At 43.3% G+C, this 13,858-nt stretch overlaps 1 protein-coding gene across 4 annotated transcripts in view; it reads left to right on the top strand.

Moving 5' to 3' along the window:
* Positions 1-13,858, top strand: part of RANBP3L (RAN binding protein 3 like) — a 71,269-nt gene that overhangs the window by 33,061 nt on the left and 24,350 nt on the right. For all 4 annotated transcript variants that reach the window (XR_008317172.1, XM_053300400.1, XM_053300402.1 and 1 more), the window contains 6 exons: positions 1,388-1,459; positions 4,492-4,622; positions 6,333-6,388; positions 7,887-7,971; positions 8,873-8,972; positions 9,735-9,868. Coding sequence is in view for 3 of the 4 variants with exons in the window: in XM_053300400.1 (XP_053156375.1) it covers positions 1,388-1,459; positions 4,492-4,622; positions 6,333-6,388; positions 7,887-7,971; positions 8,873-8,972; positions 9,735-9,868 (578 nt within the window). In the remaining variant the exon portion in view is untranslated. The remainder of the gene's footprint in view (positions 1-1,387; positions 1,460-4,491; positions 4,623-6,332; positions 6,389-7,886; positions 7,972-8,872; positions 8,973-9,734; positions 9,869-13,858) is intronic.

Genomic DNA, 13,858 nt, shown 5'->3' with positions numbered 1-13,858 from the left:
CTCTTAATTTGTTTTGTTTTTATTTTGTTATATTTTATGTGTATGTTTATATATATGCATGCACTGGTATCGATGTTCACTTTTGGGGACTCTTGTATCTGGATTTGATCTGTGTGCTGAACTTTGATCTCAATAAACTGAATTGAATATTTAGCAAGGGAGAGCAACTGTCCCTATCCATCCCCAGAAGAGCATCCCTTCAGTGGTTGTTGCTGTTATCTACCTTACTTTTCCTTTTAGATCATGAGCCCTTTGGGGTCAGAAACCACCTTATTTATTGTTTGTCTATGTAAACTGCTTTGAGCACTTTGTTGAAAAGTGGTATATAAATATTCATAGTAGTAGTATTAATGTGGATCAGGCCTCTGTAGTTACGTTATTTTTAAGAGAGATTGGCAGACTTAAGCATTTCTCTTAAAGACACATTTAGCTTAATGTGTTGACTGATTGACACAATTAATGACGCATTTAGCTTAACGTGTAGTTTGGCTCTCAGCCAAACTGTTCTCTCCACTGGGCTCTTGATCTGTGCTTAGCTTTTGTGGCTAATCCAGGCGCATAGGGAGGCTAGCAGCAGCCAGTGTGCAGCCACGGCCTCCTGGCCCCGCCCCCATGTCTGATGTCAGGTGCAGGGGCCCAGCTAGCCACACCCTGCATCTGATGTCAGATGCGGGGGCGTGGTCTACCTCCCAAACTGGACCTCACGGCTCCATTTGGAAGGGAGATTGGCCTGCGCTGCATTGGGCAGCGTGGGCCGGAGCGACTCCCCCTGCCAGCTGTTCTGGCCAATGCAGCGTGGGCCGATCTTCCTCCTAAACGAAGCCGTGCGGCCCTGTTTGGGAGGGAGATCAATCGGCCCCGCTGTGTTGGCAGCAAGACCAGGAACAGTGCTCCCTGCCTTTATGGCAGGGACAGTCACTCTGGCCATGCTGCTAATGCAGCACGGGCCAATTTCAGTTCCAAACGGGGTGCGCAGCCATTTGGGACTGAAATAACACCCCCTCCCCCTCACGTCTGACGTCAGATGCGGTGGGGGGGCGTGTCTGGGGCTGCGCTCGCGGCACCTGATTGGTGGCAGCCTGGGTTCTTTGAACCTGTTCACCCAATGGTGGCTCCACCCCTGTGCTAATCTTTATGATTAACCCTTGAGTCTTCATGCACATAACTCAATAACAGTTCTCATACATTTCACTGGAGAAGGATTTGACATCAAATCCCACATATTTTTACCCTCTTTTAAAAGGGTTTGATAAGTATTTCTTGTGAACATATTGGACTGTTTCAGAGAATGAAACTCACACATCATACTGAAGTGCATTATGAAAATAGACAAATGGATTAGGAACTTGGTTGTACTTATCCCTGTGGTCTAACATTTCTTTTGTAGTAAAGAAGAATAATATATTCATGACCTCTGTGTTACAACAAAAGAGCATGGATGTGGAAGACACCGAAAAAGGTAAGTATAGTTATTTTATTTATTTTGTTCATTTGTTTTGTTCAGTATATTTCTACACTGCCCCAGTTTACAACAAACATAAAATAAAATTTCAAAAAAATAAAACAGTTTAAACATCACAATTCTGGTTTAAAACCTTGTGTGAATAAATGCATCTTAAGAGTATTTTCAAAAGCTGTCAGAGATGGGGAGGCCCTTATTTTGGCAGGGAGTGCTTTCCAAAGCCTCGGGGAGGCAACAGATAAGGTCCGCCCCTGAGTAGCCACCAGATGAACTGGTGGCAATTGCAGAAGGACCTTTCTGGATTATCTCAGTGGGAGGAGGGGCTCATAATGAAGAAGAAAATAAATAGTTATTACTGTGTAATAGGATACACTACACCCCCACACACCAGCACACATATTCCCATATAAAAACTTGAAGCAAATCAAATTGACAAAGCTGGTTAACAGAGTGGGGAGAAACCTCTCTACCTCACGAAATCCAAGCATGCATGTTGCCCAGCCTGTGCAAATCACTCTGTTGGCATCTCTGAGGTATGCATGGCTATTGAATGGTACAGTAGCTGTTGGCACTTGTAAACTTGTACACATCAGGTTGCATGCTGTCCAACCAATCCTCTTTAAGCCCAGCCTGCAGCTGTAATTCTGCAACTCTCTGTTATCTCACAGTACCATGTGCCCCCTGGAAGTGTTTTCCTGTACAAATAGTTCCAGATTTCTGTCTATGTAAATTCTTTGGGATTTCTTAGGTGAAGTTATGCAAGGAAAATGGGCAAACTCAAAGGTACTAGAAACACTGACTGACATTCAGACTAAATTACTCAATGTACTACTTAGGAGTTACTCTCAGGGGCACTGTTATGTATGGACCTAGGGGCCCAAGTCCATGTGCACAGTCTCCTCGAGGGCCCCTTTTATATTTCTGGAGCAGATTGGCCTAGAATTCTGAAATTTGGCACAGATGTAGGAAAGATTACCAGGACTCTGTGTATTGATTTTTAAGTGGATTGGTCAATGCATTGATTTTTTTTTTAATGAAATTTTGAATTTAAAAAATAAAAAGTCATATAAGTGGCTTGTTTCATGGCAGGAAATCACAAAAACTTCTGGAACTGAAGCCCCCACCTTGGATCATCATTCCACTCCTATATGAATGAATCTGCCCATTGCCTTCATTAAAAAGGGTAAACATTGCCCCTTTTATAGTTCCAGAATGGCTTGGCCTAGAGTTCTGAAATTGGGCACAGATGCAGGACAGGTTAGCAGAATATTGTGTATTGATCTTGAAATGGATTGGTCATTCCATTGATTTTTAATGATTTTTTTGAATTTAAAAAAAAAAACTTCCCCCAAAAGTCCTATAAGTGGCTTGTTTCATGGTAGAAAATTACAAAAACTTCTGAAATTCAAGTCCCCTCTTGGACCATCACTCCACCTCCATGTGAAGGATTCTGCCCTTTCCCTTCACAAAAAAGTGCAATGTGCTCCCCTTTTTGTCCAACCCATTACATTTCCGGAATGGTTGGGCTTAAGAGTTTTGGAATTTGGCACACATGTAGCCCAAGATGGCAGGGTTCTGTTTATTTTTATTTCAAGGAAAGCAGTCAATCCTGTGATTTTTAATGAAAGCTGCCAGAAAGAGTTATCTCTATCCATAGAGGCTGCTCACATGCAGGCAAAACTAGGTTAACAAAGCCAAGCCCAGTCCTGCCATGCATGCGAACCACCAGTATTGGGCCCAATCCCGGCGACGCTTCGGTTGCAAACCCACCAAGCCAGTCACCCTCCTAAATGAAGTTAAGGGAGCAAGCACCCAGACTCTCAATGATGATTGTCTGCAGGGAGATAAGTTTTTTAAGGCTTCCTCACCCGTCGTGAGAAAAGACTCATAGTGTACTTCACACCTAGTGGAAGTGGAACTGTTACATCTGAATAAACAAACATTTTTTAAAACAAATGCACTATGCTCATGGTGGTTTGTGATCCATGCATGAGAACTGTGAAACAAGGGGCATGTGTTGTGGTTTTAATTTATTTTCCTTACAAATGCACTATATGATCAAATTGGTTTTGTGTTTGAACAGTGGAGCAAGGGACACATGTTGTGTCCCAGTTAGTTTGTGAATAGTCAAGAAGCTGTGTGAATCCATTGGGGCTTGCACAGTCTTTTTCTTTTCTGGCAAATGCGCTTTGGCCCAGGTCTGTGAGTTTGTGATGAATGAACAAGATGATGTATGTATTGTGTAGTCTTCCCACCCCCATCCCTGCTAAATGCACTCTAGCCCAGACTTGTCATTTTATGGTAAAATGTCTATATACAGAGAAGATGCGTATTTTACAGGGGCCCCACACCATAAGCTCATTAGGTCCAGGGTCCAAAATTACCTAACTGCATCTCTGGTTACTCTAAAGGACTACTTAATAGTACTACTTAATTTCAGTTGTATTTTTGTTGAGTAATGTAGTCAGGATGTCAGCCACTCATTTTTTTAACTATTAAACACTCACACAACCCTCAGGCAGGGGCAGAGCCACCATAGAGCGAACAGATTCAAAGAACCCGGGCCGCCTCACTCAGGGGGCTGCACCTCGTGCTCCAGCTATGCCCCCTAAGTCTGACGCCAGATGCAGGCGGCGTAGTTTGCTGGCAAATGAGGCCATGTGGGGAGAGCCGCTCAGCCGTGCTGCAAACGCAGCACTGGCTGGATTTTACTTGCAATGGGGTACCCGGCCCCATTTGTGAGCAAACCACACACCTTGCGTCTGATGTCAGACGCTAGTGTCTGATGTTGGGGGCATGGCTAGAGGGATCACAGCAGCGGGCTGAACCAGGGCCACCGCTGGCCTCCCTCCACTACTGTCCTCAGAGGCATATTTGCAGGAGGCATAGTGAGCTTCAGAGGGAAGGGGAGATTGGTTAAAGTTGCCCACCATTCACATAGCACCAGCTCAGTGTTGGTCGAAATGTCATCCAGTGTGTAAAAAGTTGTAACAGTAAGAATGAAATCTTATTTATTTTCTGTTTTGAAGGTATTTCATCCACAAATGTACAGCGAGATGTTTTAAGGCCGGCCATCTTACAGCCTCCACAAACTCCTATGTATAGACAAGAAAACACGATAAGCACTAAAAATGTTTTGGAGGATAAACATAAAACAGAGGTAAAATATAGTGTAAATGTGAAGCATATGTTGCTGTTTTTTCATCGATGACTCACTGACATTACTTTATGGAACTGCTGTCTCAAGAAGTGAATATTTTTTTGAGAACTAGGGTGATGCAAAAGAGTTCTACATTTGTGTACTATCCTCCTCCTCCTCCTTGTTGTTGTTATTATGCTGCTTTCAACAGAATAGTTCTCAAAGCAGTTTACAAAGCAAAAGGAATGAGGAGATGGTTCCTTGTCCCAAAGGGGCTCACAATCTTAAAAGAATCATGATGATAGCAGTATAGGAGAACCTCGTTAACTGCGGGTCCAGCACCCAAGGTTTCACATATCTGTGGTTGGGGAATGGACACCCAACCTCAGTATATGCGGAAAAACAGGGGGGAGGGTTAGATCCACGTATCTGTTGGTCAGGGGTGGCTGGAAATGACCTTGGAGGTCATTTACAGCCACCATTTGTGTTCAGGAGAGGTCGGGAGCCATTTTATGTTCCCCCATCAAAAAAGCTCTCAAACCCACCAGTTTTTTACTCTTGGGGGAGCATTGCTGGATTGCTGGGGATCCACAAAGCATGGTCGGCCACCCTCCCTCCCACATTTCTAGGGCCATTTAACCCATTTTCCAGACCTCCAGGAACCTAACCCCTGGATTTAAAGGTAAAGTGTGCCGACTCCCTAATCTATTTCGACTCCCTAATTACTCAGTATTCGCGGTTTCTGTAGCTGCGGTAGTAGCGGAGAATGGAACCCCAACAATTACTGAGGTTATCCTATAAAGATCTCTGGAAGGAATGCTATGTTGGGCAGAATAGGATAGTTGCTCTCCTACTAAATATAAGAAAACCACTGCATTTTAAATGTGCTTCTTTGTCCAGTTAGCAGAGGTGAAGATTGTGCAGAAAGGGGTACTTTTGGCAGGTTCAGCTTGTCATAGTGGTGTGAAAGAAGCTACTGTTGCAATTCTTCTTCCATACAACAATTAGGTTCCATGCCTGTGCACATTTGGAAGGAAGTCCCTCTGCATTCAGTGGGACCTACTTCTTCCTTCACATGAAGAGATTGTGCTGTCAATGTAACTGTCCTCCTTTGTATCAGAGTCAGTGAGAAAACATTCCAGGTCATGCTGTCTTGGAAGGATATTCTGTTGAAATCAACTATACTTGTAAGAAAATATGTTTAAATTAGATGCCAAAGATATACATGGAGTTGTATATCTATTAGAGATTATGCACATAATCTCATTGCACAAGATTATGCCTTGTGCAATAGAACATATTGATTTAGTTGCTTGATAAGACTGGAATTTTTTTGCTACGATTGCCACATTTTCTATTAGATAGAGCCTCTGTGCTTTCAAGACCTTAAAAACACAGATAAAAATTATAATGTGGCTTTTCCTGATATGTAGATGCAGTGATGAGGAAAGCTTGTTCTATTAAACTTCTGCCTCTCATACTGCTATAAAGGCATCTTCTGTTAAACTTCTGCTTGTCATTTCTCATTTAAAGGCATAGGAAGTCTGCAAGGAAAAAAATACTTGCAATCCTAGCTGTTGATTGACAGGTTGTTGTAAAATTATGCCTCTGCTTTCTGCTTAGGTAACATAGCTGGGTAGATTATTCCATCATGCAATAGGTTAGTCTATGTGATTTTTGGTTGCTTTTAATTCTAATACTTAGTGTGTTGACTTGTTTTCTTCCCCCAAGGTATCTGAAAACACTTATCGCAGGATGGACAGCTCAGAAAAGCCTAAAGTAATAGGGTAAGATGACTGGAATTCTATTTTCTGTGTTATAACCTGGAGAAGTGGAGCACCATGTCAGGTTGAAGGGCCAGGAGGAAAGCAAAATTGCAGCCTATTCTTGGATTATATTTAGGTTCAAATTCCAAAAAGGTGGATTTCAAGAGCATTTATAGTGCTTAGACTTATGTCGGGATGCCATGTTACCTGGTTGCTTGGGTGGCACTGTGGAGTCTGGAGAAGGGTATGGCATCCCTCCTGTGGGGCTTTCGTTCCCTTCAGGGGATGGCAGCGATGAGAAGGGTCCAGGCTGGTTAGGTCCCAGTGGGGTTGAGAGGGCAAGGCAGGGAGAGCTGCAAGAAACAGCTCTAGGGAGACAGCTAGGTTGGGTGTGGCAGGAAACAGGAAGCAAGGTCAGGAAGGGGGCGGGGCTGCTTCTGAGTATGGGAGCCAGGAGTTCTCCCAGAGAGGGACCTGGCTGAATGCAGCAAGCCAGGAGGAGGACTCAGGTGACAAGCTAACCTCCTCCCCTGGCTGTTCCTGTACTTTTTGGGGTTGCTCCAATCATTCTGAAGGGCCACCTCGTCCCCTGGGAGTCTGACAACTTAATAATAACAATAGGAAATTGTTGTTATTTTTTTTATTATTATTATTATTATTATTATTATTATTATTATTATTATTATTATTATTATTAACATATTAATATTATTATTATTAATAACAATAGGAAATTGTTGTTATATTATTATTGTTGTTGTTGTTATTCCTGAGGAATGTCTTCTGGAAGGCAGTGTCTGGGGGTGGGATGGGCAACTGTACTTTCCTGCAGAGATCCTCCAGTCTTTTTAACATGCCTGTAGCCTCTGAGGAGGATGCAGTCACAGTCTCTCTTGGTCCCATTACCAGCCTCCCTCTTCTGGCACCATGTTTTGCCTCGTAGCAGATAAGAGAGGGAGATGGGCAGTGGGAATACAGTGCTCACAACATATTGGCTCTCTAGCTACTGCCATAAATAGGAGAGGGACAGTACCTCAATGGTGGAGCCTGGGCATTTCACGGAGGAGGTTTCACATTCAAGTCCTGGTATCTCTAGACAGCTGCTACCAGTCAATGTAAATGATACTGAGTTAGATGGATTAATGGTCTGGCTCAGTATTAGGTACTTTTGTGTATTTAAATATGTGTCTGAGTAAAGCCAAATGGTTTCAATAGGGCTTACTCAAAGTGGGCACTCAGGTTTCCAGCTTCCCCCCGCCCCCCAAGCTGGACTCCTATGTCTTTTAAAAGCCTGGTACACTCAGAAATTTAGGAGGTGGCGCAGTTCTCCTTTCATCTACATAGCGGAGAAAGCTTCACCTATGGAATTGCTGCTGGCCATTAAGCTGTTAAAGCCACGAGAGTTCAGCCAGGGTGGAAAAAGTTGACAGCCCTAATCTGTGCATACATTTAAATGGTTTTCCACTTCTTTAAAAATAACATCCAAAATTGATGTGGTTTTCTGTTCTTGTTGTTTCAGCAACCAGCTACCTGAAGGCAGAACCTTTTCAAACAGCAGACATTCTAATTTTGTATTTGGGGAAAATATAGTAGAAAGAGTTTTGGTACGTATTAAAGGTCTTCATCGGTTCTGGAGGAAAAATTAACAAAAGTGTCTCAGTTGAACTTCTATCAACAATGTTTGTGTAACACCATGCATTACCCCAGTTTTTTAAAATACCCATAAATTGTTTTTAAAATACTAATAATATTTCATGCTCTTCTGAATTTAAATCTTGTTCAGGGGCGGCCCCTCCATGAGGCAAGGTGAGGAGGTCGCCGCAGGCAGCAGATTATTGGGACACCAGTGAGGTAGTAAACTGCCCTTCTGCCCCCAGCTTTTTAAAAAAGGAAGGGAAGAATTTTGAGGAGGCTGCACATGATGGAGAATTTTGAGGAGGCTGCACACAAATTTGACACCTTGCCTTAGGCTCAAAGTGGCCTTGAGTTGCCAGTGATCTTATTAAGCTATTTTGTATTGGTAAAAGAACTAAAAAAAACCTTTTAAAATATGTGCTTTAAAATATGGGAGCCAATTAGTGGCCAGTATGACAAATTCAGAACTGACTGCTTGTGAAACTGTCTGAATCCTGCAATATAAGAACTCCAGTTCTTATAAAATATTATCAAAACATATGCTGTAATTATGTAGCTGATGTTCTGTTTTATTCTACTAAAACAGAGGACTGACATACCAATACCTTATTTATTTTATTTATTATTCGGTTTCTATACTGCTTTTCATTAAAATAATCATGAAGTGGTTTACAATATAATTAAAACAATGTGTACATGATTAAAACAATATCACCTAGCTTTCATTCCACTGTGTGTATCCTATGATGTAATTAGTTGTTCATTTTTAAAAATTGCTGTATGTCTGCATTTGATATGCTTTAAAGTTCCTTATTGCCTTCATAATGTCTTCAGTTGTTTGTTATGTTTTTCTGCAATTTTTTTTTCTAGAGGCCTGAGACATTCCCAGAGCTGCATTCTGAAACCAAGCTGCAGAATGAAAAAGAATCTTCATTCACAGTTGACTTTCATACCAGTTCCCCATTGAGAAGTAGGTGTTGCTTCTTAACAAACAAACAAACAGTGTATACCCCCACCCCTAATATATTGTATGTTAGAATATTGTGCCCAGGGAAGCAAAAAGCCCCATTAAATTCAAAAGCACCAAAAGGCCAATTTTCAAATTCCTGTCATATTTTTAAAAAACTTACTAAGCTGCCTGATAGTGAGTCAGACCACTGGTCCATGTTGCCCAGTATTGTCTCCTTGATTGACTAGCAGCAGCTCTGCAAGGCCTTGGGCAGAAATCTTTCCCAATTGTGCTACTTGTGAACCTTTTTTCTTTTTAAACAAGCAGTTCAGCTGCAAACTAAAGTACCTACTTTCAGTGTGGATCAGGGTGCATGACATCATCACAAACCATGCCGTTCAGGTGTCCCTATGTGGCACAACATCTGTACCAAATTTGGTGCAAATCGGTGCACGCATTGTGAAGTTGTTAGCGGGCGACACACAGACAGACGTACAGTCAGCAAGGCAATCTCATAAGGGTACTTCCCATGAGGAAAGTCGGCTAAAAAACTGGAGATATTGTGAGTTGAGCCTGGGACCTCATGCATACAAACTATGTGTTCTGCCACTGAGCTTTGACTCCTATGAACCAAAAATCATAGGTAAGCCTAAAGATATCTTGATAAAACAGGTTAATTTTGAACCAAAGGCAATCAGAAGAGTAACAGGCAATTGGCAACAGAAAATATTTGATATTGTAAAAAAAATAAAATTCTTTCCAATTTTCTCTTTCCTTGTACAGCATCAGTTTTTGCCAAGAATACAACACTAGCTGAATCAGCTGCTGCTTACATTTCTAACAAACCAGCACAGAGATTTTTATTAGATAAAGTTGAAGTAACCACAGGAGAAGAAGCAGAACACAATGTGTTGCAGGTATTTTTACTACTTTTTAAAACTACCTATATTCTGACAACACACTGAGCTTATGCTTTTTGACTACCTTTTCCTATTGATATAACTGGAATTTAAGCACCAGAAGTGTTATCTGGACTAGGGCTGATTGTTGGGTCAGGAACGTTACCTTTTTCTTTGGTACACAGCTGAGCTAACATTTTTTACATTGTTTTCCTAAGTAGCCAATGTGCAAGGTATTTGCTGTGAATATAGCTTTCACAGATATTATCATAGTCTACTAATAGGCCCATTCACTCGTTATATTCAGTGTTTGTGCAATCTGTGTTCTGTGTACTCAGATTACAGATCTGTACACAGGTACATTCATTCACATGTTATGCTGGACGCAGGTTCAGAAGTGCACTTCCTATCTACTACTACCACTACTACTATAATATTTATATACTGCTTGTCAACCAAAGTTCTCAAAGCAGCTTACACAGAAAAATAAATAATACATCAAGAAGATGGTCCCCTATCCCCAAAGGGCTCACAATCTAAAAAGAAACATAAGGCAGATACCAATAACAGCCACTGGAGGGATGCTATGCTGGGGTTGGATAGGGCCAGTTGCTCTCCCACTGCTAAATATAAAGAAAATCACCACTTTGAAAGATGCCTCTTTGCTTAGTTAGCAGGGGTCTGTATCGTGCATTTGAAGAGCAGGTATCCAGGTTCACTTTTAAAATGAACACAGGTACAGTCATTCTCACGAACATGTGTACGAGTGTACAGATATATGTACATTCTTACAGCATAATGTCTGAATCGAGCTCTTATGTTTTGGTAATCTAGTTCACAGCAAACTGAATCCCATAATACTCTTTCTCTTTCAAATTCTGCCACTTGATCCCACGAAGCCATCAGTATAACCTGAAATGCAGCCATTGGGCCATAAAGTCCTCAAGGCTGGCTCACGTCTTTCTCAGATTCTTCTTCTGAAGGCTTTCTCTCATGGCTCTCTCTCCCACAGAGAGAGAGAGAGAGTCACAGTTGCTAGGCAATTTCTGGGCCTGCTCTCTAATAGCTTCCTACCATGAACTAATGAAAGAGGCAACTGTAGTAGGACTGATCAAGAGGAAGACCTCATGCGTGCTCATGCAGAAATGTAGGGAAATAGAGCTTCTGGAGGTTGACTGCAGAGCTGCTACGAAGAAGACCTTCACATGTGGTTCTTGTCCATAAAGGCGCCAGAAGATGGGAAGTAGGGACTATGAGGTGGGGGGGGGATGATTGTGCCCCGGCCACCAGAGTCGGGGTGCACCAAGGCACCCTGTCGCCCTTGGCCAGGTTGCCCCCTCCCACACCCAGTTGGCGAACAAAGCACTGGCTGGCTGGGAGCTCAAGGCGTGCCCCATTTCTCCCCTGACTGTTTCACTGAAATGCTGGCTGTGCTGGGAAGGAAAGCCCAGTTGACTGGGAAGAATGGGAAAGGGTCCAAACAGACCCCTTTCCTGGGCAGTGACCCTGCCTCATGCATCTGACATCAGACACAGGGGGCATGGCTTGAGGCACTCACGCTAAGCACACATAGGAACATAGGAAGCTGCCATATACTGAGTCAGACCATTGGTCCATCTAGCTCAGTATTGTCTTCACAGACTGGCAGCGGCTTCTCCAAGGTTGCAGGCAGGAATCTCTCTCAGCCCTATCTTGCAGAAGCCAGGGAGGGAACTTGGAACCTTCTGCTCTTCCCAGAGTGGCTCCATCCCCTGAGGGGAATATCTTCCAGTGCTCACACTTCTAGTCTCCCTTTCATATGCAACCAGGGCAGACCCTGCTTAGCTTAAGGGGACAAGTTATGCTTGCTACCACAAGACCAGCTCTCCTCTCCTTGATTTTGGGCGCCTAGGGTGCAGGGGAGCCGTTAAATGACTTTGTCCTCTGGCCATGGCCAAGCTCCCTATGACCCTGTGCAGTGTGATGTACATCAGGGCTTGAGGCCTGGAGGCACAGCTACAACACATCTGGGCACACAGAAAGCTGACCATCACCCACCTGGCTGGCTGAGAGAGATGAATCGAGGCTGCCAGAGAGCAAGTAAAAAGGTATGCTGACAAACTGATATGGGCTGCCTGGATTGAGGAGCTGGGGCAGAGCTGGAAGCTTTACAGGGCCAAATAAATCCCAGTGACCTCTCTGTGTCTCCAGATGATGGATGAATCGGTAACTTGCAGTACCACCTCCTAGCATTAGTGGCACCTAAGCAGATCAGAGTGGAGGCAAGCAGCTCCCTCTGCTGGTAAGCAGCTGCAAAGAATAAGATACTTTGGTCTGGCTGCAAAAGTTGCTGGTTCAAGACCCCAAAAGCCTACATTGCACAAGAGGAGGAGGAGGAGAAATATAGTTGTGGCTGCAGTCAGCCAGCAAAAGAGCTGAAGGAGGCAAAGAGGCTAGAGTGAAACCTCATATAGGTGAAGAGGGAAAGGAGAGGGGATAGCTAAGATTTCTCAGAGCAGAGAAAGTCATTTTGCTACTTAGAGAGCTGCCTTATACCAAGTCAGACCTTTGGTCCATCAAGCTCAGTCTTGTCTGCACTGACTGACAGTGGCTATCCAGGGTTTCAGGCAAGAGTCTTTCCCAGCCCTTCATGGAGATTCCAGGAACTGAACTTGGGGTCTTCTGCACGCAAGCAGATGCTCTACTACTGAGCTACAGCCCATCCCCTAAGGGGAATATTACAGCAGACAGTACTCACTGGCAGTCACCCATCCAAATGAAAATCAAGGAGAACCCTACTTAGCAAAGGGGACCATTTATGATTGCTTCCGCAAGATTGGCTTTCCACTGCTCCTTCACGCGGTCATCTCAACACTTCCTATTGACTGTGCTGAGGAAGGTATAGCCAGTTAATCAATGTAGGCAGAAGTGTACCTAGGTAATTTTGGAGCCTGGACCTAAAGGCCTTTTGTGGGGGGAACCCCTGCCCATGCCATCTCCACCAGATAATCTGCAATGCACTGTTTTTTACACCGGAACATGTTCAGGGAAAGCTGGAAACGCTTTAAAAAAATTTTTTTTTAGAAGAGATTCTGAATAGGATACTTCCCACTGACTTGCAGAGAGCTACCACATTCTGCATGGACAATCCTGCCACTTAAATTGGGGGGCCGCTCAGCATTTGGAGGTTCCCCAGGTCTGGGGGGGACTGGACAGCCACCTGGAAGACCAGTCCAAAGAGCACCACTTAATGTAGGCACCAGCAACTCTGTCTGGGTGACACTTTTTAAAGGCTTCTTTAAAATTATGTGAGAGCCACCATTCCAGAACCAATAGCTAATTAACCAAAGCACCACCTTCTAGCTAGCTGCATAGTGCAAATACTTGTTTTTACAAAAACACCGAAGAAGTGAAAGTAAATAGTTCAATGATATATTCAAGATAAACTACCGTGGTTTAGACTCTGCAAAAGAAATCAAGATGCAACTCTAGAGACTTTTTTTAAAAAACCTCAGTCCTCTGTTAGTATGCATACATTTGTTAAACTTTTGGCCTGGTCCAGCTATGTGCCTGTGCAGCAGGACAGGACTGTGCCTCAGTCCTCTTTGAAAAGCAGTAATCTCGCTTTTACATCCAGTCTGCCCTGGATTTCATTCCAGGGCAGACTAAATCCAGCCACCTCTCAAGAAGACGGAGCAATTACTGCTTTCTTAACAGGCTTTTACTATCAAACATGCCATACACAATAAATACAAATTTATATATAAACGACTTAAGAGGACCCGATACACATTGCAGAGTCCATATTGAAGAGTCCATATTAGCTCAAAGCAGGGGTGGGTAAACCTGGCCCTCTAGATGATGCTGAACTACAACTCCCATCTTTCCCAGCCACAGAGTATGGTTGGGGATGCTGGGAGTCGTAGTCCGAAAATAGCTGGAGGGCCAAGTTTGCCCACCCTGGCTTAAAGCATACATGTTAATACAGTAGCTGTGATGTCATTAAATACTGGCCTGCAAGTTGGACAG

Source organism: Hemicordylus capensis, chromosome 2 (assembly GCF_027244095.1).
Source record: "Hemicordylus capensis ecotype Gifberg chromosome 2, rHemCap1.1.pri, whole genome shotgun sequence".
Lineage (NCBI taxonomy): Eukaryota > Metazoa > Chordata > Lepidosauria > Squamata > Cordylidae > Hemicordylus > Hemicordylus capensis.
This window is presented reverse-complemented; position numbering and strand designations above follow the sequence as displayed.